Raw genomic sequence first — 27,853 nt, forward strand, 5'->3', positions numbered from 1 at the left:
CACCCTCTCGGTGAAGAACCTCTTCCTGATGTCAAGCCTAAACTTCCCCTGCCTCAGCTTAACACCATTCCTGTGGGTCCTATCACTGGTGTTTACAGAGAATAGGTCACCTGCCTATCCACTCCCCCTCGTGAGGAAGTCGTAAATGGTGATGAAGTCCCCTCTTGGCCTCCTCTTCTCCAGGCTGAACAGGCCCAGTGCCCTCAGCCGCTCCTCACACGTCTTCCCCTCTAGGCCCTTCACCATCTTCGTCGCCTTCCTCTGGACACTCTCCAACAGTTTAATGTCCTTCTTGTACTGTGGTGCCCAGAACTGCAGAGTAGAGTGGGACTTTGAGAATGCACGTGCCAGGCTATAGTCAGCTTGTGAGTCCTCTATATCGAGTGACTGGAAAGAGGAAAGAGGAACTCTTTCGAGTGAGTGAGGAACTCTTTCGAGTGGGGCACCGAGCAACAACAGGCCTTTGAACAACTCAAACAAGAAATAGCTCGTGCAGTAGCCCTTGGGCCTGTCCGTACTGGACCAGCTGTGCAAAACATACTGTACACTGAAGCTGGGGAGCATGGGCTCACCTGGAGCCTCTGGCACAAGACCCCAGGAGAAACTCGAGGCCGACCTCTGGGGTTCTGGAGCCGGGGCTATCGAGGATCAGAAGCCAATTACACCCCAACTGAAAAGGAAATATTAACAGCATATGAGGGGATTCGAGCCACTTCAGAAGTTGTTGGTACAGAAGCACAACTCCTCCTGGCCCCACGGCTACCTGTGTTACATTGGATGTTCAGAGAGAAAATCCCCACTACACATCATGCAACCGACACTATGTGGAGTAAATGGGTAGCGTTAATTACACAGCAGGCTTGAATGGGGAAAGCCAACCACCTGGGAATCCTGGAAGAGATTATGAACTGGCCGGAGGGCAGGTATTTTGGAGTACCGACAGAAGAAGTAACTTGTGCTGAAGAGGCACCACCATACAATGAGTTTCCAGAAGACAGAAAGCAGTATGCGTTGTTTACTGACGGATCCTGCCGTGTGGTAGGGAGCCATCGGGAGTGGAAAGCTGCTGTGTGGAGTCCCACACGACAAGTTGTGGAGGCCATGGAAGGGGAAGGTGAGTCGAGTCAGGATGCAGAAGTGAAAGCTCTACAACTGGTCCTAGAAATTGCTGAAAGAGAAAAATGGCCAGTAATGTATCTCTACACTGACGCATGGGTGGTGGCAAATGCTCTGTAGGGGTGGCTGCTACAATGGAAACAGAACAACTGGCAGCGCAGAGGTAAACCTATCTGGGCTGCTACCCTGTGGAAAGATATTGTTGCCCAGGCAGAAAACCTGGCTGTAAAGGTACATCATGTAGATGCCCATATGCCTAAGAATCGTGCTACCAAAGAACATCAGAACAACGAAGAAGTAGATCGAGTTTCAAAAATTGAAGTAGCTCAGGTGGACCTGGACTGGGGGGTGTAAGGGTGAGCTGTTTGTAGCTCAATGGGCCCATGAAACATCAGGACATCTAGGGAGGGATGCTTAGATGTCCTGATGGGCTCGTGATTGAGGGGTGGACCTGACCATTGAGGCTATCACACAGGTTACCCATTAGTGTGAGATCTGTGCTGCAATCAAGCAAGCCATGGAATAGCAGGAGATGGCTTGGATTTCGATATGGTGAGGCCTGGCAGATTGACTACATTGGACCACTTCCACAAACCTGCCAAGGTAAACGTTACATACTCACCATGGTAGAAGCAACTACTGGGTGGCTGGAAACATATCCAGTAAATCATGCCACGGCATGAAAGGAAAAATATGATGCAAAGGGCTCAAGGCTTGAGATAAGGATGAGGAGATTGCTCAACAATTGCTCTGATGGGCAAAACAGAGTCAGAGAAGGGAGATAATAAAATTTGTTGCCTCTTACTAACAGGCTAGAGAAGTGAGAAACAAAGGAAATAAAACAGAAACGCCTTCTCCCCATCCACCCTCCTCCACCTCCTTCCCCCAAGAGACGCAGGGGAATGGGGGAATAGGAGTTGTGGTTGGTCTATGGCACTTGGTCTCCACCACTCCTTCTCGGTCACTCTCTGTCCCTGCTCCACTCGGGGTCCCTCCCACAGGATGCCGTCCTTCCCAAACTAATCCTGTGTGGGCTTCTCACAGACAACAGCTCTTCAAGATCCGCTCCAGATATGGGTCCATACCGCGGGGTCCATCCCTCAGGAGAAAACTGCTCCAACCTGGCTCCCCCATGGGCAGCAGCTCCTGCCAGGTCACCTGCTCCTGCGTGGTCTCCTCTCCATGGGCTACAGGTCCAGCCTGGAGTCTGTTCCAGTGGGGATCCTCCACAGGCGGCAGTCTCGTTCTGTGGAGGTCCACCTGCTCCTGCGTGGTCCCCTCCACGGGCTGCAGCGTGGAACCCTGCTCCACCGTGGTACTCCATGGGCTGCAGGGAGACAACCTGCTTCACCATGGTCCTCACCACAGGCCGCAGGGGAACTTCAGCTCCGACAGCTGGAACACTTCCTTCCCCTCCTTCTTCACTGACCTTAGTGTCTGTAAGGGTGTTTATCACTTCTCTCTCTTTCCCAGCTGCTGTCTTTCACCCCTGATCCCCCCGGCTGTTTTTCAGGTCGGCCTGGGTCGTCGCATTCCCTCAACAGAACATATGGTAACCCGGAATAATGCCCCAGGCCAAGATACTACGTGCCTGGGTCTTGCTACACCTCAGAACCTCTTTCCACCTGTCTGGTTGGAGCCCCATTGGGAAAACAATGGGTAACCACTTTTGTGACCAATACATGTCCTGAGCGTCAATCTGCAAGACCTGGAGTTACTCCTGGAATGGTTGGTTATCCAGAGCTGGGGAGACACCAAGCCTCACGCCCCAAGGATTGAGCTTCCTGGGCTCGTTGTCGGTCACCTGTTGCACATTTTTCATGTATGCATGGAAAAGGACTTAGTTTCATTGTGAATGAACAGTATGAAACCTGGCGTGGCTAGTGCTTGAGCGTTAACCACCCTGAATCACCTAAGGTGCTGGCTAAGGAAATTTAGCAATGCCACTAGGGCTGCGCTATCTGGCTTGCTGCTTGACCTAAATTTAATAAGGCATGCTACGCTACAAAATAGAACTGCGATTGATTTTTGTTACTTGTCCATGGTCACAGATGCGAGGACTCTGGGGGTATGTGTTGTACGATCATTCCCAGTTGGTACCAGTGAAGGAATGAGAAGAATTAAGCAAACAACTGAAGAGGAATGATAGCAGGAAAGCTGTGTGCGGGGGTGGCATGGCTACAAAACTACTGTGTAATTCTCCTATGAATTGCATTCTGTGTTCCATGTCTATTGCCCTGGCTGATATCGGTAATAGACTCTCTGTTTCAACAGCGTGTAGTACGGATTGTGGAATATCGATCTCTTCCAACAGTGGACCACGCAGTGGCATGTGTAAGTTGTTTGGTCTGTTGTGGAACATATTGTCCTGGCGTTCAGGGTGGCCTTGGTTACAAAAATGGTCACTCTACACTTTGTTAGTTCTCACTGCATCTGCCTGTACTGCATGTTGTAGCCCATGCTTGCTATCCTTTTTATGCAGTTTCATGGCATCTCTATTTTGACACCATGCTGTATCGAAACCATGTACCATGTGTAGGTGAGTACCAGCGTGTTCCACTCTCAGACCATGCTGTGGCATGTGTTAGGACTAAAAACCGTTGGGTTGGTCTGATTTGAAACAGGCATTGTTGGTATGTTAACAAGCTAACTCATTAATAAATTCTTTGTCATTCTATCTCTCAAGTGTGTGTGTGAGTGTATTTGACATCCCCAAACAGCTCACTTGCTTTCTATAAATATGTATATATATCTGTTGTCTGATCATTGCTGGGCTGAACCAATCAGCTTCTGCCCCTGAAATCTAACTAGAAGAGGGTAAGGGAAGAAAATTGTGGGGAACTTAAGATAGCTGCTTTAAAACAACTGTTCAAGAAGGGAGTGGAATAGTGAAACAATGGCGGTAGCCTATGCCTTTTGAAGGAAAAATGGGCCTGAATCTTGTATCGCAAACTTTAATTAGGGATGGTCTTTTGGAGCCTTGTATGGCACCTTATAACACTCCAGTTTTACCAGTACGAAAGCCAGACGATTTGTACTGATTGGTGCAAGACCTCAGAAAGGTTGATGAGATAGTATGCAAACGCCACCCTGTGGTTCCTAACCCTTACACCCTGATGGGTCAAATTCCTTATGAGCACGAATGGTTCACTGTTACATATTTCAAGGATGCCTTTTGGGCTTGCCCATTGGATCCTGAAAGTCAGGATATTTTTGCATTTGAATGGGAAGACCCAGAAACAGGCCGTGAACAACAATATTTTGTTGTTTGTTGCACTGGTTTGCCTCAAGGATTCACTGAATCCCCCAGTTTGTTTGGCCAAATATTGGAAAAGATTTTAGAAACATTTCAGATCCCAGAAGGGGAGACATTGTTACAATATGTAGATGATTTGTTGATATCTAGGGGTAGAAAAATCAAAGGTAAAAGAAGCCACAAACAAACTCTTGAGTTTTTTTAAGAGAACATGGGCTAAAAGTATCTAAGGTTAAATTACAATATGTAGAAAAAGAAGTCAGATAGAGGGTAGATGGAGAATAAACCCTGAAAGGATTCAGGGAATTGTGCAACTTCCTCTACCTAGAACAAAGAAAAAATTAAGAAAAGTTTTAGGTTTAAATGGATATAGCAGATTTTGGATAGAGGCATATGCGCAGACAACAAAGAACTTATATCTCAAATTATTGGAGGAAAACCTCAGTGTATTGAACTGGACTGAAGAAGAAAAAGAAATAGAGGAACAGTTAAAACAACTGCAGCACCAGTCTTAGCTCTTCCTGCCCTAAAGAAATCATTTAATCCTTTCATAACTGCAAGTGAGGGTGCTGCTTTGGGGGTCTTAACCCAAGAATGGGACGAGACAAGAAAACCTGTAGCATATCTGTCTAAATTATTAGATGCTGTATACCGGGACTGGCGAGTGTATTCAGGCAGTGGCAACAACTGCCTTACTGGTGGAAGAGAGCAGGAAAGAATTAACCACTGGGGGGCAATGCAGTGTTGTTACCCCTCACCAAGTGAAAACCATCCTTACTCAGAAAGCAGGAAGGTGGCTGATAGACTCTAAACTACTGAAATATGAAGCTGTCCTGACTGAAAAGGATGATTTAACTGTAACTCCTGAATCTGTTTTGAATCCTGCCTCCTTCTTGTCAAAGGGAAGTGAAGATCCAATGGATGTGGAACATAACTGCTTAGGTCTAAGAAATGAGCAAACAAAGATCAGATTAGATTTACAAGATGTACCCTTGGATGAAGGGGAAATATTGTTCACAGACGGATCTTCTAGGACGATACAAGGAAGGCTATGCCATTGTTAAAGGGATAGATGGGAAAGCTGAGGAAGTGGGAAGACTGCCTATTAATTGGCCAGCTCAAACTTGTGAATTATATGCATTAAATCAAGCATTTAAGTTGTTACAAGGGAAACAGGGAACTATATAGACAGATTCTTGATACACATATGGGGTGGTAAATACATGTGGAAATCATTTGGGAAGAAAGGGGTTCAGTAAACAGTAAGGGAAAAGAATTGGTCCATGAAGAATCAATTAGACAGATTTTGGAAAATCTGAAAAAGAGATTGCTATGGTGCATGTGAGAGGACATCAAAGGGAAACTCCCTAGTCGAATGGGGAAACAGAATTGCAGATGAAAAGGCTGAAGAATTGTCCTTGCAATTAGGAGTAGAAATGAAGCTGTTTCTTGTACCTGAAATAAAGCCTTCACCTGAAAAGCAAATATTCGATGAAAAAGAGATAGAAACCTTCAGGGAGTTAGGAGCAAAGAAGTCAGAAGGACAGTGGACTCTCCCTGATGGTAGAGAAATGGTAAATAAACAAATAACGAGGGAAATTGTATCTGTTCTACATCAAGGAGGCCACTGGGGAGTCCAGGCAATGTGTGACGCTGTACTGAGAAAATATGTGAGTGTAGGAATGTTTACCATAGCAAAGCAGCCGTGTAATAGTTTCATAACACACCAACGGGTGAATAAGAAGGCTGTGTGGAAACAGCCTCTGGGTGGATGGGAGCCAGGACTTTGACCTTTTCAGAGCTTCCAGGTAGCTTTTACTGAATAACGTAAAGTAGGCAGATTTAAGTTGCTAGCTTAACTGACCATTTGTCAGGATGGGTAGAAGCTTTTCCTTCAATATCAGTGACATCTAATATTCAGGTGAAGAAGGTAATTCCAGAACAAATAATCCCTAGATATGGGATTGTTGAAAATATAAACTCAGATCAAGGGAGTCATTTTCCTTCATACATGTATGTTTTCAAAGATTAATGAGAACTTCAGGAATAAAATGGTAGTTTCATACCCCATGGCATTCTTCCTCCTCTGGGAAAGTGGAACAAATGAATCAGACATTAAAGAAACACCTGTCAAAACTGGTTTTAGAGACTAAACTTGTATAATTGTAAACTATAATGGTAAATCAACTTTTTATTTTCAGAGGTAACTACTGAATGTGACTTGTGACTGGGAGAAAGGACTGGCTTATACAGGATTGGAGTGCCCGCAAGGGGTTTATATTCTTGTAGAAGCATGCATCTTATTCTTGATATTCATAATTATTTGGAAACCTAAGATTTATAAATAATGACAGGCAGAGGCCAACTGTTAGTTGTGATCCTGGTGAGTGTACACCTCAGAGAAGGCCTTGGTCAGTTGACAGCTTGGGAAAGGGATGACCAGAGAAGGGGAGCAACAGAAGGAAGGGATGCTATCCAAAGAGACCTGGATAAGTTTGAGAAGTGTTCCCCCGTGAACCGAATGAGGTTCAACAAGTCCAAGTGCAGGGTGCTGCACCTGGGACGGGACAATCCCAGACATGAGTACAGGCTGGCAGAAGAACTCATTGAGAGCAGCCCTGCGCAGAAGGATTTGGGGGTTTTGGTGGATGAGAAGCTCGACGTGAGCCGGCAGTGTGTACTTGCAACCCAGAAGGCCAACTGCATCCTGGGCTGCACCAGCAGAGGCATGGCTGGCAGGTGGAGGAAGGTGATTGTCCCCCTCTATTCTGCCCTTGTGAGACCCCCTTGGAGTGCTGCGTCCAGGTCCTGGGCCCCCAGCACAAGAAAGATATGGGGCTATTAGAGTGGGTCCAGAGTAGGGCCACAGAGATGATCAAAGGGCTGGAGCACCTCTCCTAGGAAGAAAGGCTGAGAGAGCTGGGGATGTTCAGCCTGGAGAAGCGAATGCTCTGGGGGAACCTCATCGCAGCCTTTCAATACTTCAAGAGTTCTTATAAAAAGGGTGAAGAGGGACTTTTTAATTGGGTAGATAATGGTAGGACAATGGGGGATGGTTTTAAACTGAAAGAGGGGAGATTTAGATTGGATGTTAGGAAGAAATTCTTCACGCAGACAGTGGAGAAGCACAGGAACTGGTTGCCCAGAGAGGCTGTGGATGCCCCATCCCTGGAGGTGTTCAGGGTCAGTCTGGAAGAAGCCCTGGCATTCCTGATCTAGTGGGTGGCATCCCTGCCTATGGCGGGGGGTTTCAACTAGATGGTCTTTAAGCTCCCTTCCAACCCATGCCATTCCATGATTCCATGATTCTAAGAGGCATTCTACAAGTAGCTGGCAGAAGTCATGCAATCGTCAGTGCTTGCTCTCGTAGGGGACTTCAACTTGCAGGATCAGGCTGTCCCCATGGGCCTTAAGAAGAGCTGTTGAGGAGGAAGACTGACATGGATGATCAGGGAACTTTTGCTAAGTCTTTGAGGGAAAAAGCGTTTTCCTCCTGTGGAAGAAGGAACAGGGAACTCAGGGAGAGTACAAGGAGTTTGCTAGCATATGCAGAGAGAAAATCTGAAAGGCTAAAGGCCAGCATGAACTCAATCTGGCAGCTGTGGTGAAAGACAATAAAAAACATTTTCACAACTATACTAACAGTAAAAGCAGGACCAAGGAGAGTCTCCATCTTTTACTGGAACATGACTACGGAGGATAAGGAAAAGGCTGAGATTCTCAATGCTTTCTTTACAACTGTCTTCAGCAGTCAGACCAGTTATCCTCAGGTCTCAGCTTCAGGGTCTCAGGCTCCCAACCTGGAAATCTGGAACGGGGAGCAGAATAACCCCCCCACAGATCAGGTGGAAACAGTAAGAGACCTGCTGCTCTACCTGGACTGTCACAAGTCCATGGGGCCAGATGGGATCCACCCAAGGGTGCTGAGGGAGCTAGCAGATGTGATTGCTGAGACACTTTCAATCATCTATCAGCGGTCCTGGTCAACTGGAGATGTTGCAGATGACTGGAGACTTGCAAATGTGACACCCATCGATAAGAAGGCTGGAAATGAGGAGACATTTCTGCTCAGCAAGAGCAGTCAGGCATTGGGATGGGTTTCCCAGGGAGGCAGTGGCATCACCGTCCCTGGGGGTGTTCAAGGAGAGGTTGGACGTGGTGCTTGGGGACATGGTTTGGTGGGTGACATTGGTGATGGGGTGATGGTTGGACCAGATGATCTTGGAGGGCTTTTCCAACCTTCATGATTCTAGGATTCTACAGGAAAGCTGGGGTGGGACTCTTTATCAGGACGTGTAACAATAGGACAAGGGGGAATGGCTTTAAACTAAAAGAGGGGAGATTTAGATTAGAAACAAGGAAGAAAATCTTTAATATGACAGCAGTGAGGCACTGGCACAGGTTTCCTAGAGATGCTGTGGATGCCCCATCCCTGGAGGTGTTCAAGGCCAGGCTGGATGGGGCTTTGAGCAACCTGGACTAGTGGGAGGTGGGCCTGCCCATAGCAGGGGGATTGGAACTAGATGATCTTCAAAGTCCTTTCCAACCCAAACCATTCTGATTTTATGATTCTAGGAGAATTGTGGCTCACCTTGAAATGAAGCGCGCAGAGACCAGTCCAGTCCAACTCAAACAGTTTATTAGCAAAGACTACAAAGCATTATAATGAATCACCACTCTTGACAGTGTGAGGAATGTGTTAACAATTCGTGTCCATAAAGAACAATTCTGTTTGAATCCTGTCTGCCTCTGGGTCCTGCACTGGCAATTTAATTCTTGAACCACAGATGCAGTGTGTCCCAGTCTCCCCCTCATTCTAGTCAATTTATCACGTCTTCAGAAAACACTCCCTAAATTTATGAACCTGTTTGCTTTTGTTATTCCGGACTTCTATTTCTAACAGTTACAGCCTTTTTTCCTGTCTTCTTCGAGATTAACTTAACACTGCTATAGATGTGTCTGTGAATGGCTGGGGAAGAATGTTTTAATTACTCGTGAAGCGTCAAATAAGAAAGCTGTTTGTGTTTGATGTCTGGGAGTTTCAGAACAACTGATAACAACTAGTGACTGTTATGGGATACTATGAGGATCCTTGGTATCTGGCCAGGGGGGCCAAGAGATTAAGAGGAAGAAAAAAGAAGCTGAAGGACGGTTGGGAGACAAGACCTGCAGAGAGTGTACAGAGAGTGTTCCATAAACTTGGAATAGTGCCGAGTAAGTACAAAGGTGAGAGGAAGACTACGAGCCTTCAGCATGAAAGACTCCTAGAGACCCCCAGAGGAGACTGATGCGCATGCTCCAGTAGGAGGAACTGGACCCCGGAAGCTAATTATAATAATCTATTTTTTTAGAAGTAGTAATGAATATGTATTAGTCTAGGTGCATAAAAATCAGCTGCTTGATGTAACTTGTGTGTGTCCTGGTGGAGCGGAGACTCCAGGTGCACCCAGCGCTGTTTGCTTACCTCTATTCCTTTATATTCTTTTAATAAATCCTATTTTTTTATTTAATCCTAATTTGAATCCTGAGCCATTTATAACAACAGTTCTTCAGGCAGAACTCTCCCTCTGCAGTGGTGCAGGCAGAGCCACTTCCATGTTCTCCAGACCCTTTTTGTTCAGTTGCCATCTGTCCGTCTTGACAGCACAAACGCTAAGTTCACGCACTGCTGACAGCTGCTGGGGAAGCTGCAAAGCTGTCTAATTCTCTACGTTGGTTATAAAGGGCTTTTACCCAACACAGAAGTGCTTGGCAAAAGGAATTGGGGTGGCTAGGTGCTGGAGGGAACTTTGCCAGGCCCAGGCTCATGAATAGGAATGGCTCATGGAAGTGGGGGCACATCTTAACCTAGGACATATACCTAATAACCACAGAGTTAAAATCACTGTCTAAATCCGCATAGGCTGCTGTGTTAATTGCTTTAATGGCATCAGAAAGAGAACAGCACCTGAGTACTAAGTTTATGAATGCAAACAATAATCCCAAAAATCAAAACAGCCAAGTTCCCCACAAATGTTCACCTGCTCGCAGACCCCTCTGTCCTTTCTGCAAGTGTGACAAGTATTGCTGCAGGGAAACTGTTCTTTTGCCAGAGTCCATTCTTTTCCCATAGCAGCTGATAAAAGTGGTACTTGCTAATGCTGCCTTTGCTCTTCATCTGGCACTTGGTCTTGATCTTGGCGGTATGACTGCTTGCTACCGGAATGTTTTTCTAGTTTGCTTTAAGACAAAGCTGGTGTAAATATTTATGGCAAGAAAGAAAGAGGACTTTGACTTTATCACACAGCAAGGGAATCGCTGAGCAGCAGCATGAGAAGCACTCCTTAGTTTGCCCAACGATGCAGCAATTACATTTAGTTTTATTGACATGGTTTAAGTCATAATCATTACATGAAGATTTTGTGGTTATCCTCGTATTATGTTCTTCTAAAATGCAAAGCACTTGCAGTTTTTCCTTCATACCAACTTAGCCTAACATTTCTCCAGTTCAGCGAGTGCATCCCTTTTTGAAACTGTGTGCCATGAAGCAGGAATTTCTCCTTTGCCATGAAATTTCCCATTGTAGCATTGTTCTAGCTGTGTCCTGAAAGAAGACACAAACCATTTCCAGTATGCTTGCATGGATGGATCAGGAAGAATGCTCCAAGTGGAATAGGGAGGTCCTGCATCCTGGTATTTCTTGTAGGGGATCCATCTGTCTTCACCAATCCTGAATATGCAGTCACTTGAAACAAGGCTAGAACAAATATCAATGACTAGGTTGTCTGTTTTATGCCATCTGCATCCTTTAAAAACTTGTGGACGATGGAAGACAACCCGGTGGTCTCCGTCATGGTTTGGCATAGTGTTAGTGCAAACAGCCCCACAAAATGGACACCGCTCCTGGCACCCGGCAAACTGCTCAGCCAGTATTGTGTGAGGCTGCCTTTCAAAGGAGCTCATACGAGCTTCTTCAAACTCTTTCCTAAGATCATCAATAACGGGAGACAGTGCTTCTGTCATGGCATTATTCAGGAACTCTATGTCTGTTATCTCCTGATGTTCAATGCCCTTCAGGTCGCTCCTGGGCAAGCTTAGCACATCTCCGAGTACTCTGCAGAATTCATCCAGCCAAAGAGAGATTTTATCCTTTCTGTCTTTTCTGTCTTTGATAACTGTGGTTGATGCAAAAACAGCTGACTGAATGTTTTCATAGTAACGAGAGAGGGAGTCTCTTAAAAACATCTCTAGCCTTCTGTTCTTATCTAAACAGTACGTCTCAACTTTTGTCTTAATGTAATTATTTAAAAAGTCTCCTGGGGCATTAAGGTAATGCTTGAAATTTTCAAAATTTTCTTCTTCTGCTAGGTATTTCAGCATGTAATTTTCCAGAGTGGATCTATTGCCTCTGAAATCTGCAATTTTATCCTTCACGTCTCGAGCTATGTCAAGAGCTGTTTTCTCATAGATGGCATGTCGGAGAGCTGGGGCAATCTTGCTGCACAGGAAATCAGCAAATGTTGTGATACAAGAGGCTCCTTGGCAGGAAATCTGGAAACATTTGAAGAAGTCTTCTCTCTTGCTCTCCAGGTAGACGACTGGTTCATTTGCTTTCCTGAATGCTGCATGCATGTCTTTAAACCTTTCTGCTGCCATTCTGCACAGGTACAGTGATAATTCCATTCTGTAATCTTTATTAAAACTGTAATTTGCAGTGGTAGGGACAGAGTTCATACCTTCCTTCACTTCATTTAGTATTTCATGAATAAAAGTTCGACTGTAATCCATTTTGTCCTTTTCCTTCTTCTCAATGTTTGCCTTCACACGCATTATGATGCTCTCTGTAATGCGTTGCATGCTGTTCTCATCTGCATTGTCCAAACTTTTAGAAAAGCCAAAAAAACTTTTCTTCCTAGACACGTGTTTCTCTTTGTCAACACAAAAGACAGTCTTTTGGGAAAACATTCTGATTCGTATATCTACCTTAGGCTCCTTAAAGTGATCTAGAAGCACATCTTCTATGTCCACATCAATGTCCACCTGTTCCAGAGGGGGAGCAGCAGAGGACACTTCAGTAACCCACTGTATCCAGAGGGAATTGAAGTGGTTTCTCAGTTCACTTTCACCTAATTTCTGGCCTTTTAGAGACAGGGCCAACTCTCTGCTCTTTCTCAGGAGCTCGTTTTCATATTCAGACTTCCTCTCATCCATTTTACTCTGGCTCTTCTTTACTTCTAGAAGTTTCTCACACTTCCTTCGCGTTTCAGCAAGAAGGGACTCTCTCAGTTCTTTCAGCTTCAGTTCTGTGCTGCATTTCCACTGGATCAGTATTTCACGGTCTCTGTCTTCACTGAAGAATGTTTCCATGTTCTTGGTGATGGCATCACTTCTCTCTTGCACCAGTTTTTCAAGGTGTTCCATGGTGACTTTGCCCAACTCCCCGTTCCGCACCTTGTTTTCCAGTTTCATTTGCAAGTCTAAGATGTGACTTCTCAGCTGCCAGGTCCACTGACTAAATGCAGTTTCCAGTTTCTTGTAGGCAGCAATCTCCACTGAATTCTTGAAGCTGAAAACAAAGTTTTCATTCAGCAGGGCATTCCACAGGTCACTAATACGAACTTTCAAGCTGGAGAGCCTCAAAACGCTGCTGTGCGATTCCTTCTTGGCAGCTTGGAGAATTTTGCTCTTTAATTCCTGGACGTTCTGGCTGTAGGTGGGGTTGGGCGGTGCCATCGGTGGGTTTCCTTCCCACAGGTGAGCAAAGTAATGAATGTGGGTGTTCACGTCAAAGCGGATGACGTCGCTGAAGCAGGTGATGTCACAGAATTCCTGCTGGGCCGCGGTCACGGTCATTTCATCCAGCTTTTCCTGCAGACGTCTTTGTCCTTCCATGTTCTGTTCCTTTGCAGTTATTTCGCCTATGTTTTGGTGCACAAAGAGGCAGGCTGGGGAAATATTAACTTGCTTCATCCTCAGGAAAGCCTGCACAGCAATCTGAAGGACGTCTTGCATTTCTGAAGGATTTTCTCCAAAGATGTTGATCAGAGTCATGTTGCCGATGCCAATGACAAAGGTGGCCAGCTCATTGTCATGGTTAAGTGACTGCTTATTGGCCATCTCTATGGCACGAAGTCCTTCTGTGTCAACAACGAGCATGTAATCAAAGTTCAAATCCTGTTGGAGCTTCTCATCCACTTTAATGAGCTGCATAAACGCTCCCCGGGTGCACCTCCCTGCGCTGACGTTAAACTGCAGACCAAACATGGCATTCAGCAGGGTTGACTTCCCTGTGCTCTGGATGCCAAGCACGGAAAGCACAAATACTCGCTTGTCCCCTAGCTTCTCAATTAACCTGTCAAAGATGGCTCCAATCCATTGCAGTGGTATGTAAGAAGCATCACCATCCATCAGCTCAATGGGATACCCTAAAACCATCAGATCAGCAGCAATTTCAGGTAGTTTGACATACCATTTTACTTTGGAGTTTGTTGATTCCAGTGCCTCATAAATCTGCCCCACCTCTCTCAAAATATGCTCAAGGCCAATGGACGAATCATTGATTTCATCAGAAAGGGCATCTAATTTCTTCATCAATTGAGTTTTCAGGTCGCTTTTTCCATTGCTTTTCTTTAATGCCAGGATTTGAGACCATAACTGATGATACTCTCTCTTCAGCTTCTCAAGGTGATCAGAGGAGATGTCCTCCATGAAGATCTTCATCCACTGCAGAAAGAATTTCTTGGTGTTGTCTGGCTGTGACTGGAGAAAACCAAGGACTGTTTTCATCAGCTGATTGAGGGGAAAAGCGTTGCCTAGTTGCTTTCTTCGTATTGCAGACTTCTCCAATTCAATTTGGCTCCGATGATGCTCTATGCTCTTGTTCCTCTTTTCCTGCAAGCGAGTGAGTTCTTTGTCCTTTTTACACCACATGTACCACAGTTTTCCCTGAAGAGGCAGTAGCTGTGATTTGACCTCAGTCAACTTCTCCTTCTTCAACAGATTCACCAGTTTGATTGCCGTTTCTTTGGCTGTCACGCACGCTTCTGCATCTTCATCAACTAAGAAGCCGTGCTGGCGAGCTGTGCTCAGGCATGCATTGAGGCTAACAAGCGTGCTCGACCCTTCCACTAGGTCTCGGATGGTTTTTGTCAGCTCACCCACTAATTCTGCTTCATTTCTGTTCTTGATCCCTATTCTTATGTTTTGGCTAGATCGGCCAGCTGCAATGCTCTCTTTCTCAGTGAAAAGGCAAACCAAAGGCCTCTGAGACTCCCACAGATCACGTAAAATTCTCCTGCCTTTCTTCTCGTTACTCTGATCAGACTCAGAAACAAGAACCACATTCACGGCAGAGATCTCCTGTAAAAACTGCAGCTGGGGTTCGTGATCCCTTGCATCTCCGTGCAGGTTACAGAAAGCAACAGGGCCGTTAAAGCTGTCGTCGTCGCTACCACGTGGAATGTACCAGGAGATCTCCACAACACCTTTCATCAGGAAGCAGTCTTTGGTGCTGCCTTTGCAATGGCGGTGGAAAAAAGTGTCGTGTTTTCTCATGCTCAGCAGGGCATTCAGGAGCTGAGACTTGGAAGAGGAAGGAGAGCTGCCGATGCGGAGGAAGGACACGACGGGCATCTCTGCCTGATAAATGAGTTTGTTTTTGTGACTGCTAGTCCTCGTCTGCTCTCCCGATCCCTCCGTCCCTTTCCAGCTCTTCTTGATTTGGCTGAGGGACCAGAGAGGGAACTCTATCTGTGAAGTGCCCGGGTTTGGTACCAGGAGGGGTAGTGCAAACTGGCAGAAAGCGAGCTTGGATGAAAGGTACTGTCTCATGAAATCATCAGCACAATGAAAAATTGCCATCTGGAGGTCCATGGGGTGCACATGACTCTCCCTGCTTGCAGATTCAGGGGCTCCTTTGTCCAAGTCACTGAGAAAGTCATCAAAGGAATCAGAGGGCTCGTGCTCCTCTGCTGAGGTGTTTGGTGTGGGCACAACTCCTGGCTTACTCGCCTCCTTGCAAGTCAGGTACCTCACCCGATAATCCACGGCCAGGAGCCTTTGCAGGAAGTAAAATGGTAGCTCGCTGTCCTTGCTGGGCTGGCTGTTGTGTACAGATGTCTGGTGTATTATGTGGAAATCTTCTGTGCCCATTTTTCTTGGATAGTACCTTTCCAGCCCGAGGCGCTTAAGTAAGTTGAGGAACTCCGGGTTTGCAGCGGCTTGATTTGCTTTGGATTTGCTGCTGTCTGATTTGGGTTTGCACTGACTGGGAGGCTGCATGCCTTGAAAAGCATCTTCCAGGTCTCTGGTTATACTGTCTTTGTTCAGGTTGCCAGATGTGTCCTCCAGTTGCCCATCGATGAAGGATTGCAAATCTCTTTCCAGCATCTCCCAGTCTTTGAATGCATTGTGCTTTTTGAGGAGAGCTTTCATCTCTGTGGACCATGTGTTTTTCATCTTTTCTTTCATGAAAACTAAGCGGTCATTCTTCTGCTCAGGGGTCACCTTTGTGTTTTTGGATGTTATGGTGAGTCCCATCAGCAGCAGGAAGGCCTGAGCTCTGTAAACATCCTGTTCCTTCAGGCTCTGATAGTCGTTATGTGCAATGCGCATTTCCTGTATCATGAAATTAATTTCTGGACACCCAAGGAGGTACTGAAAAGTTCTGCTTTCTACTTGGTATCCTGTGCTGGTTGTAACTAAGAGCACTAAGAGTTCTATGTCTTCCTGTGCCCTTTGCTGCAGAGACTGGAGCAAGGAAGAAACAGACTGGCTTATAGTGAAGGTGGCTTTGATCTTTGTGTCATGAATGGCAGATGCAGAAGTTGCCGGTGCGTAGGTGACTTCCTGGATGTACTCCTTCATCTGCTGCAGTGTTGTATTGAGATCTTCAAGACTGGAAATACTGGGAGTTTTGGGAAGTGTGTGCTCCTTGTGGAAGACCCATTGCATAATGAAGGAAGCCCTGGGGAAGTCCCTGACAGAGTAGATGTGAGGATCCAGCAGGCACTGCAGCAGAGATTTGATGTAGGTGGTGTTTTCTGGAGAAGACCTCTGGCAAAAAGAAACAGTGTTCACCAGGAACTCCTGCAATGCTTTGTCTGACAGACATATGTTGATCCAGACACTGTGATTCTTTGTTCTGTTATTCAGACCCTGTTGAAAATCTAGCAACATGAGCAGTTTCTTTTCATCCACTGTCCCCTCCCAGGTCTTCACTTGCTCCAGGAAAGCTCTGGCCTCTTCTATGGCACTGGCCAGTTCCTCTCCAAAGATCACACCGGTGCTGTGATTTGTTAGCGCTTCGTAGACACTCCTGAGGCCGCTGCCCATTTGATGGGAGGATTTAAAATCACTGCTGTGGTTGGACAGGACTATGTCCCACACTGGGATCAGCTGAAAGCCCCGGTCGATCACACACCAGGTTGTGTTATTGGCCACAAGCCCGCATTTCCACTCGGGAAGGGAATCCGTCTCTGCTGGGCCCCCTGTTTTGGTCACATAGAGCTGAACTGCTCTGTGGGTGCTGCTTCTGTCTCTTCCCTGAAATGATGCCTGTGAGCTGGACTTTGAAGCATCCCCCTTCACTCCCCACCTTTTGCCAAAGCCGCTGAAGCTAGCCCCGACGTAGCTGTTCAGTGCTTCAGATGTTTGTTGCTTCATCTCATCCCATTGCTCTGCCCTGAAACCTTCGGCAGATGCTTTCCACCAGAATATTCCCCCAAAGTGGAGGGGTCCCTGGTTCACGTGGGACCCAAACCTGCTGAAGAAGCTGGCGCACCTGCTCTTCAGTAGGTGGGACCTGTCTGCCTCCTGGGTGATGCTCAGAAGCTGTTCAATGTCTTGCAGCTCTCGCAGGGCTGCGTCTGAGAGGCGAAGCTGGTCCTTTTGGAAGTAGTAGGAGGCCACAGGGATGTATTGGTACTTGGTGGTGCAAATGTACGCCTGCTCCGAGCGTGACCAACGGGAGTCCTCTGACTGTGAGGACTTGCTGTAATCTACACCTGTTTCAAAACTGAACCCCCAGAACCCAGCTTTGGCAGAAGCGCTGATGCTGAACCCCAGCTGCTCCATGGACTTGGTGAAAGTGGCTTCTGCTGCAGAGGAGGAGAACTCCTTCCTCTCAAGCAGCGACCCTTGCACTGGACCAGTGAGCATGAAGCCATCAGGGACCCTGATGAGTTGCTCTCGCTTTGCCAGCACATCCTCCAGGCTGTTGGTTTGGTAAATCCCCTGCAGAGCCAGGCCTCCCGATGCCCGCCTCAGGATCTCCTCGTCAGAGACGTTCTCCCTCTTCCCCATGGACTTCTCCTGTTGCTCCAGTTGCTCCCGGATGCTCACCAGCTCATCCAGCAATGCCTTCTCTGGAGGTGCCCAGTACTCCTTGGGAATGTCCATGGCTTGCTGTAGGGCCTCCTCTTTCTGTCTTATCATTTCCTTGCTGTGGCTGCCACTCTTCTGCATTTCTTCAAGCTCCTGTAGGATTGACTTGGCTGCTTCTTGTCTCTGCTTCATCCTCTCCAAGCGCTGCTTCTGTACTTCATCAACAGCTCTTTTGTTGTCTGTGATTCCTAGGAGCCTTTGGAGTGCCTTGGTCTCCCAAGGGTACCGTACTTCGCACTCCAGTTTAAGGTAGTCTTCATATTGCAGATGTTTCAAAGCATCTCTTGACTTAACACCCAATATCTCTGACAGTTTGGGGAGCCAGTATTCTTCGTCAAGTCCTTCCTTCTCAAATGCTTCTGCCAGCAATTGCTTAGCAAGTTGTGCCTTTTCCCCAGCATCTGCTCTCTCCTCCTGTGACTCCATGGCTGTGGAAGGGGAAAAGAGACTTTTGTTACATTAGGTGAGAGGAGGCCACCACCCCTTCAAAGAGGCCTCTCCATAGTTCCCGGCTCAGGGATTTCTTCTACCCTGCTGCTGGAACCCAGCCTCGGGCACCCCCGAGATAGGCAGACACAGACCGACAGAGTACCATGGGGTCCATCCCTCAGGAGCTAACTGCTCCAACCTGGCTTCCCCACGGGCAGCAGCTCCTGCCAGGTCACCTGCTCCTGCGTGGGCTCCTCTCCACGGGCTACAGGTCCGGCCTGGAATCTGCTCCGGCAGGGGTCTTCCACAGGCGGCAGCCTCCGTCGGTGCAGGGCCACCTGCTCCACTGTGGTCTCCTCCACGGGCTGCAGCGTGGAACCCTGCTCCACCGTGGTAATCCATGGGCTGCAGGGGGACATCCTGCTTCACCATGGTCCTCATCACAGGCCGCAGGGGACTTCTGCTCCAGCGCCTGGAGCACCTCTCCCCCTCCTTCTGCACTGACCTTGGCGCCTGCAAGGCTTTTCCTCACTTCTCTCACTCTCTCAGCTGCTGTGTGGTGCAGTGTTTTTTTCCCTGTCTTAAATAAGCTCTCACAGAGACGCAAAAAGTGATGGGTGAGACCAGTCCTGGCAGCTGTAGTGGGTTTACGTGGCAAGGTTTTGGTAGCAGGGGGCCATAGGGGTGGTTTCTGTGAGAAGGATCTAGAAGCTGCCCCAAGTTTGGTAAGGGCCCCACTCCTGACCAGAGCTGAGCCAATAAGCGATGTTGTTTTGCACCTCTGTGAGAGCATATTTAAGACAGGGAAAAAACCGCTGTGCCATAAAGCAGCTGAGAGAGTGAGAGGAGTGAGGAAAATCACAGAATCACAGAACTGTAGGGGATGGAAGGGTCCTCGAAAGACCATCGGGTCCAACCCCCCTGCCAAAGCAGGTTCCTCAGAGCAGGCTGCCCAGATAGGCGTCCAGACAGGCCTTGAATATCTCCAGAGAAGGAGACTCCACAACCTCCCTAGGCAGCCTGTTCCAATGCTCCGTCACCGCCACTGTGAAGAAGTTCTTTCGCATGTCAGTGCAGAACTGCCTGGGCTCTAACTTGCAGCCATTGCCCCTTGGCCTATCCCCACAAACCACTGAGAAGAGGTTGGCTACATCCTATTGTCCCCCACCCCTCTGATATATACACTGAGGAGATCCCCTCTCAGTCTCCTCTTCTCCAGGCTGAACAGACCCAGGTCTCTCAGCTTTTCTTCATAGGGAAGATGCTCCAGGCCCCGTCTCATCTTTGTGGCCCTCCGCTGGACTCTTTCCAGGAGACCCCTGTCCTTTCTGTACCAGGAAGCCCAGAACTGGACACGGTACTCCAGGTGAGGCCTGACCAGGGCAGAGTAGAGGGGGAGGATCACCTCCCTTGACCTGCTGGCCACGCTCCCCTTAATGCACGCCAGGATCCCATTAGCCTTCTTGGCCACCAGGGCACAGTGCTGGCTCATGGTCAACCTGTCGTGCACCAGGACCCCCAGGTCCTTCTCCTCAGAGCTCCTCTCCAGCAGGTTGTCCCCCAGCCTGTACTGATACATGTGGTTGTTCCTTCCCAGGTGCAGGCCCCAAAACTCGCTCTTATTAAATCTCATATGGCTTCTTCCTGCCCATCTGTCCAGCCAGTCCAGGTCTCACTGAATGGCAGCACAGCCTTCTGGCGTGTCAGCCACTCCTCCCAGCTTTGTGTCATCGGTGTACTTGCTGAGGGCAGACAATATTCCCTCATCAAGGTCGTTGATGAAGATGTTGAACAAGACCGGACCCAGCACCGACCCCTGGGGAACACCGCTAGTCACAGGCCTCCAGCCAGACTCTGCTCCCCCGATCACCACCCTCTTTAGCCTTGCTAAAGTCAAGGTAGATGACATCCACCGCTCTCCCCCCACCTACCCAGCTGGTGATGACATCAAGGCAACGAGGTTGGTCGAGGATGACTTCCCCTCAATGAATCCATGCTGACTACTCCTCATAGCCTTCTTCTCTTCCAATTGCTTGGAGATGGCATCTAGAAAAAGCTGCTCCAATACCTTTCCAGGGACAGAGGTGAGACTGACTGGCCTGTAGTTTCCCGAATCCTCCTTCCTGCCCTTCTTGACGACCAGAGTGACATTGGCTGTCCTCTAGTCTTCAGACACCTCACCCATTCTCCAGGACCTTTCAAAGATGATAAAGAGTGGTTTGGTGATCACAACTGCCAGCTCCCTTAGCACACGTGGATGCATCCCATTGGGACCCATGGATTTGTGTGCGTTCAGCCCACTCAGACACTCCTGAACCACTCCCATGTCCACCAGGGGGGAGCCCTCCATTTCCCAGACCCTTTGTCCTCTTGTCAGGGGTGAGCAGTCCCGGGGAAGTGTCCTTGGAGCAAAGACTGAAGCAAAGAAAGAATTCAGTATCTCTGCCTTCTCAGTGTCTCCTGTGACCAGGACACCCCCTCATTCAGCAAGGGACCCACATTATCCCTAGTACTCCTCTTGCTGTTTACATACTTGAAAAAAACCCTTCTTATTATCCTTTATCTCTTTTACAAGCCTCATCTCTAGGTGGACTTTAGCCTTCCTCATTGCGTCCCTGCAGGCCCTGACAACACATTGTGTTGGGTCTGCCTGAGCTGGAGTCACCTTTTCCCTGCAGCAGCCCGCACAGTGCTGTGCTCTGCACTCGTAGCTGGAACAGCACTGATATCACTCCAGTGGTGTGTCTATTGCTGCGTAGTGCTGGCACAGCATCAGGACTCCTTCCAAGTCCCCAAGAGCCAGCAGGCTGGGGGTGGGCAAGTGATGGGGAGGGGACATTGCCGGGGCAGCTGACCTAAACCAACCAAAGGGATATTCCATAACACCTGATGTCACACTCAGCAATAAAAGAGGGGGCTCTCGTGGGGGAGGGGGCTGTTCCTCCTGAACAACCACTACGCGTTTTGAGGCCCTGCTTCCCAGGACGTGGCCGAACACCGCTCGTTGATGGGAAGTAGAGAATAATTTGGTTTTTCTCTCTCTCTGTGCTTCCGCGTGGACTGATTGCTTCTTTTGTTTCTGTTTTTCCTCCCCATTCCCTTTCCCTTTAATTAAACCTTTCTCATCTCAAACCTCGAGTTCTCTGTGTTGTATTTTCTCCCCCTTCCTCTTTGAGGAGAGGGGGAGTGAGAGAGCGGTTGTGGTGGAGCTCGTCTGCCCACCTGAGTAAAACCACCACAGTCCTTTTTGGCGCCCAACGTGGGGCTCGAGGGTTGAGATAATAATAGCATTGATTGAAGTATTTACAACTAACATATTGATAGTCATAATGCTTGGTTTTCTGGTAATACTTTTCTGTGTGGATATGTTGTATGTAGCCCACTCTCTGTTTTCTTTTTTCCTTTACATCCGATCGGAGAAAGTGTTGAAGTCTGTGCTTATTTTTTTTATCATGTTGTGCTGTCACATACTGGCCTTCAGTTTTGTTTGGTATTCAGGCCCGGCCTTGTTATCCTCCTGGTCTCCTGGAGATTATCTTATTGAAAATATTAAGAATTACAGTGCCTTCTTTTTTGCCCCTAGCAGTCAATCAGTGAATAATATCGGGTGTGGTGCCTTCTCCTTTTCTCCCTGTGGGCTAATTACAGCAGCCTTTCAGTATCTTGGATACCCTCGGTCAGATATTATCCTCCTCTTACTAGGTCTAGTGTTTGTCTTCTTCCCCAAGGTAAAGCAATTTATTAAGAATATTATCCAAGGACCTGTCCCCAGACAAAGTAGTTGTGGGTGGCAAGGTGTGTGGGGGTATTTGGGCAGGTACCTATCATGGTTTTCTCCTCCAATGGTTCTAAATTTCACCCCTGAACAAGTACAAAATCCAAGAAAACTGGTAGAATGTTTGAAAGATGTATGTCCTGACCCTGGCAATCCTAGAGAACTCCACCAGCTTGCTGCACTCTGCTGGGGTCTGGCTTACGCCTATCAGATGTCAATTAACATTGCCCAGCACCCTCAAGGGGATAGGGAGGTTCCTGAATTTGATGATGAGACAGCACACACTGTGACCACCCCAGAGGACTGACCATCTATGGTATCAGTCGCCCCTGTAGTAAAGACAAAACAGTGGAAACAGAGATCAGGTCGTTTAGTAAGGGAAGAAGCTCCTCCTACGGATGAGGGAGAAGAGGAAAAGGCAGGCAGCTCTAAAGCAGCGTCATCACGGCAATATCACGAAGAAGAGACTGAAATCATAGATGAATCAGAAACTACTTGGTCTCTATCTTTGAGTGAGCTGCGAGAAATACGAAAAGACTTCAGTCGCCATCCAGGTGAGCACATCCTCACTTGGCTGCTTCGATGCTGGGATAGTGGAGCCAATACCCAACAGCTAGAAGGCAATGAACCCAAGCAGCTGGCATCCCTTTCTAGAGAAAGGCTCATTGATAGAGTAATTGGAAGAGAGCCACAAGTTATCAGCCTCTGGAGGCGAATCCTAACAGCTGTGAAAGAAAGGTATCCCCACAAAGAGGATATTGTATACCACGTAAGCAAATGGACCACTATGGATAAGGGCCTCCAGCAGCTGCAGGAATTAACTGTGCTGGAGATGCGCTATAATGATTTAAACAACGCCCAGGTACCTAAAGACCCTGATGAAGTTCAATGCACAACGTCCATGTGGCGGAAGTTTGTACGGGCTGCACCCCCAACACATGCCAGCACACTGGCAGTAATGGGTTGGGAGGAGGGGATGGGGCCAACTGTGGACAACGTGTCCAATCAACTTCATAAATATGAAGAAAATCTCTCTGCCCCAGTACGGGGCTGCATTTCAGCTGTGGAGAGACTGTCCCAACGGCTAGATGAACACATAGCTTCGTCCTCACCTAGACGGAAAAATCTTTCGGCCATCAAGCACCAGCAGTCCCCGGCTCAAACAAGGGAGAATCCGGGACGCACACCGCGAGGTACCTTGTGGTTTTATTTACGTGACCACGGGGAAGATATGAGGAAGTGGGACGGTGAACCGACCTCGGCCCTAGCTGCTCGGGTATGTGAGCTACGGAAAGATACAGCAGCAACAAAGAGGGCCCCTAGGAGGATTGTTGCCCCAGTTTCTGTTGGACAGTCCCCCAGAGGCAGTAGAAGGGATAGTATTACTCCTGACCCTGACGAAAAGACTTCTGCTTCACATTTGGAAGAATTAATTGATAGATACTCAGAGCAGGACTAGTGGGGCCCTGCCTCTGGCCAGGTAGAGGAGAGGGACAACCGGATTTACTGGATTGTGTGGATTCGATGGCCTGGCACACCAGAACCGCAAAAATATAAAGCTTTAGTGGACACAGGCGCACAGTGTACCTTAATGCCATCAGGCCACCAAGGGGCAGAACCCACCTCTATCTCTGGAGTGACGGGGGGATCCCAAGAGCTAACCATATTGGAAGCTGAAGTGAGTCTCACTGGGAATGAGTGGCAAAAGCACCCCATCATGACTGGCCCAGAAGCTCCGTGCATCCTCGGCATAGACTACCTCAGGAAAGGGTACTTCAAGGATCCAAAAGGGTACCTACCGGTGGGCTTTTGGCATAGCTGCCTTGAGCACAGAGACGATTAAGCAGCTGTCTATCCTGCCTGGTCTCTCACAAGACCCTTCTGCTGTAGGATTGCTGAGGACTGAAGAACAGCAAGTGCCAATTGCGACTACAACTGTGCACCGGCGGCAATATCGCACCAACCGAGACTCCCTGACTCCTATCCATGAGTTAGTTCACCATCTGGAGAGCCAAGGAGTGATCAGCAAGACTCATTCACCTTTTAACAGTCCTATATGACCAGTGCGAAAGTCCAATGGTGAGTGGAGGCTAACAGTGGACTATCGGGGCCTGAATGAAGTCACACCACCACTAAGTGCAACAGTGCCAGACATGCTAGAACTCCAGTACGAACTAGAGTCAAAGGCAGCCAAGTGGTATGCTACAATCGATATTGCTAATGCATTTTTCTCTGTCCCTCTAGCAGCAACATGCAGGCCACAATTTGCTTTCACTTGGAGGGGCATTCAGTATACTTGGAATCGACTGCCCCAGGGGTGGAAACACAGCCCTACCATTAGCCACGGACTGATCCAGATGACACTGCAACAGGGGAACGCTCCTGAACACCTGCAGTACATCGATGATATCATCGTATGGGGTAACACAGCAGAAGAAGTTTTTGGGAAAGGGAAGAAAATAATTCAAATTCTCCTGAAAGCTGGCTTTGCCATTAAACAGAATAAGGTCAAGGGACCTGCACAGGAAATCCAGTTCTTGGGGGTAAAATGGCAGGATGCACGTCGCCACATTCCAACGGATGTGATCAACAAAATAACAGTTATGTCTCCACCAACTAGCAAAAAAGAAACACAAGCTTTCCAAGGCCTCGTGGGATTCTGGAGAATGCATGTGCCCGGCTATAGTCAGCTTGTGAGTCCTCTATCTCGAGTGACTCAAAAGAGGAACACTTTCGAGTGGGGCCCCAAGCAACAACAGGCCTTTGAACAACTCAAACAAGAAATAGCTCGTGCAGTAGCCCTTGGGCCTGTCCGTACCGGACCAGCTGTGCAAAACATACTGTACACTGAAGCTGGGGAGCATGGGCTCACCTGGAGCCTCTGGCACAAGACCCCAGGAGAAACTCGAGGCCGATCTCTGGGGTTCTGGGGCTGGGGCTATTGAGGATCAAAAGCCAATTACACCCCAATTGAAAAGGAAATATTAACAGCATATGAGGGGATTCGAGCTGCTTCAGAAGTTGTTGGTACAGAAGCACAACTTCTCTTGGCCCCACGGCTACCTGTGTTACATTGGATGTTCAAAGGGAAAAAACCCACTACACACCATGCAACCGACACTATGTGGAGTAAATGGGTAGCGTTAATTACACAGCGGGCTTGAACGGGGAATGCCAACCACCTGGGAATCCTGGAAGAGATTATGAACTGGCCAGGGGGCAGGGATTTTGGAGTACCGACAGAAGAGGTAACTTGTGCTGAAGAGGCACCACCATACAATGAGTTTCCAGAAGACAGAAAGCAGAAGACAGAAATGCGTTGTTTACTGACGGATCCTGCCGTGTGGTAGGGAGCCATCGGAAGTGGAAAGCTGCTGTGTGGAGTCCCACATGACAAGTTGTGGAGGCCATGGAAGGGGAAGGCAAGTCGAGTCAGGATGCAGAAGTGAAAGCTCTACAACTGGTCCTAAAAATTGCTGAAAGAGAAAAGTGGCCGGTACTGTATCTCTACACTGACTCATGGATGGTGGCAAATGCTCTGTGAGGGTGGCTGCAACAATGGAAACAGAACAACTGGCAGCGCAGAGGTAAACCTATCTGGGCTGCTACCCTGTGGCAAGATATTGCTGCCCGGGTAGAAAACCTGGCTGTAAAGGTACGTCATGTAGATGCTCACATGCCTAAGAATCGTGCTACTGAAGAACATCAGAACAAGGAAGAAGTAGATCGAGCTTCAAAAATTGAAATACCTCAGGTGGACCTGGACTGGGGACGTAAGGGTGAGCTGTTTGTAGCTCGATGGGCCCATGAAACATCAGGACATCTGGGGAGGGATGCCACTTACAGACGGGCTTGTGATCGAGGGGTGGACCTGACCATTGAGGCCATCACACAGGTTACCCAGGAGTGTGAGACTTGTGCTGCAATCAAGCAAGCCATGAGGGTAAAGTCTCCCTGGAACAGGGGGAGATGGCTAGGGTTTCAATATGGTGAGGCCTGGCAAATTGACTATATCAGACCACTCCCAAAAACTCGCCAAGGCAAACGGTACATACTCACCATGGTAGAAGCAACTACTGGGTGGCTGGAAACATATCCAGTAAACCATGCCACGGCCCTAAACACTACCTTGGGCCTGGAAAGACAAGTGCTGTGGCAACATGGTACACCAGAAAGAATTGAGTCCGACAATGGGAGTCACTTCTGAAACAATTTGATCACTTTCTGGGCCAAGAGACATGGCATTGAATGGGTGTATCACATCCCTTATCACCCACAAGCCTCTGGGAAGGTTGAGAGGTACAATGGACTGTTAAAAACTATGCTGCGAGCATTGGGTGCTGGGACGTGGAAACACTGGGATATAAATCTACCAGAGGCCACTTGGCTAGTTTACAATAGGGGGTCTGACAGCCGTCCTGGTCCTGCTGAAACAAAACCCCTACACACTGTGGGAGAAGCTGAAGTCCCTGTAGTGCATGTGGGAAAGTGGATGGGGAAGGCAGTGTGGGTTGCCCCTGCCATGGGAAAAGGCAAACCCACTCATGGGATTGTCTTTGCCCAAGGACCAGGGTCTACCTGGTGGGTCATGCAAAAGAATGGGGATATCAAGTGTGTGCCTCAAGGAGATTTAACACTGGGAGAAAATTAATCTGTCATCCAAGTTATGTGTTGTAGGAGGACACTGCAGAACCAATGACAGGTCAACTTTGCAAGGAACTGGGCAAGTGTAACAGTGATGTGAGCTAAGCTGGTGCTGGTGTCAAGAAAACCAACTTCGCCTGCCCTGAGTGACCACTTTGACAGATGAAGCTGAAACCATCAACAGTTTTTATGAGCATTTTGGGAAAAGACCTACAGAATAAAGAGAAGTACAGACATAAAAATGCTTCAATGGACAGAAAACAATGGTGATAAGAACTTCTATATACTAAACTGCACCTGATTGTGACACAAATGTTATGGAATAAGGGGTGGAAGTTGTGTTGGGTCTGTCTGAGCTGGAGTCACCTTTTCCCTGCAGCAGCCCGCACAGTGCTGTGCTCTGCACTCGTAGCTGGAACAGCACTGATATCACTCCAGTGTTGTGTCTATTGCTGCGTAGTGCTGGCATCAGGACTCCTTCCAAGTCCCCAAGAGCCAGCAGGCTGGGGGTGGGCAAGTGATGGGGAGGGGACATTGCCGGGGCAGCTGACCTAACCCAACCAAAGGGATATTCCATAACACCTGATGTCACACTCAGCAATAAAAGGGGGGGCTCTCGTGGGGGAGGGGGCTGTTCCTCCTGAACAACCACTACGCGTTTTGAGGCCCTGCTTCCCAGGACGTGGCCGAACACCGCTCGTTGATGGGAAGTAGAGAATAATTTGGTTTTTCTCTCTCTCTGTGCTTCCGCGTGGACTGATTGCTTCTTTTGTTTCTGTTTTTCCTCCCCATTCCCTTTCCCTTTAATTAAACCTTTCTCATCTCAAACCTCGAGTTCTCTGTGTTGTATTTTCTCCCCCTTCCTCTTTGAGGAGAGGGGGAGTGAGAGAGCGGTTGTGGTGGAGCTCGTCTGCCCACCTGAGTAAAACCACCACACACATCTATACTCCTCCCAAGAGGACAGGCCCTTTTTCCACATTTCACAGACCTTCCTCTTCCTTTTATTCTTATTGATGAACTCCTTGCTCATCCACGCGGGCTTCCTGCCCCCCTTCCCCGATTTCCTATTCCTCGGGATGCACTGACCCTGAGCATGGAAGAAGTGCTGCTTAAATGTAGCCGAGCTCTCACAAGCACCCTTGCCTTCTAGCAACCTATCCCATGAGATACTCCCAAGCAGGTCCCAGAAGAGGTCAAAGTTGGCTCTTCGGAAGTCCAGGGTAGCAATCCTGCTTTTAGCTTTACTTCCTTTGCCTAGTTCTATCTGGAAC

General features: G+C 48.1%; 1 protein-coding gene across 4 annotated transcripts in view; it reads right to left on the reverse strand.

The window, feature by feature from the left end:
• Positions 1–8,994: 8,994 nt before the first annotated feature.
• Positions 8,995–27,853, reverse strand: part of LOC137854999 (interferon-induced very large GTPase 1-like) — an 81,948-nt gene continuing 63,089 nt past the window's right edge. For 3 of the 4 annotated variants that reach the window (XM_068679063.1, XM_068679061.1, XM_068679062.1), the window contains one exon: positions 8,995–18,162. In XM_068679063.1, coding sequence (XP_068535164.1) covers positions 10,844–18,160 — 7,317 coding nt within the window. In that variant the 5' untranslated portion in view covers positions 18,161–18,162 and the 3' untranslated portion in view covers positions 8,995–10,843. Of the gene's footprint in view, positions 18,163–20,094; positions 22,530–27,853 lie in introns of those variants that run through there. The other variant, XM_068679064.1, reaches the window with a different exon arrangement.

Source organism: Anas acuta, chromosome 3 (genome assembly GCF_963932015.1).
Source record: "Anas acuta chromosome 3, bAnaAcu1.1, whole genome shotgun sequence".
Taxonomy (NCBI): Eukaryota; Metazoa; Chordata; class Aves; order Anseriformes; family Anatidae; genus Anas; species Anas acuta.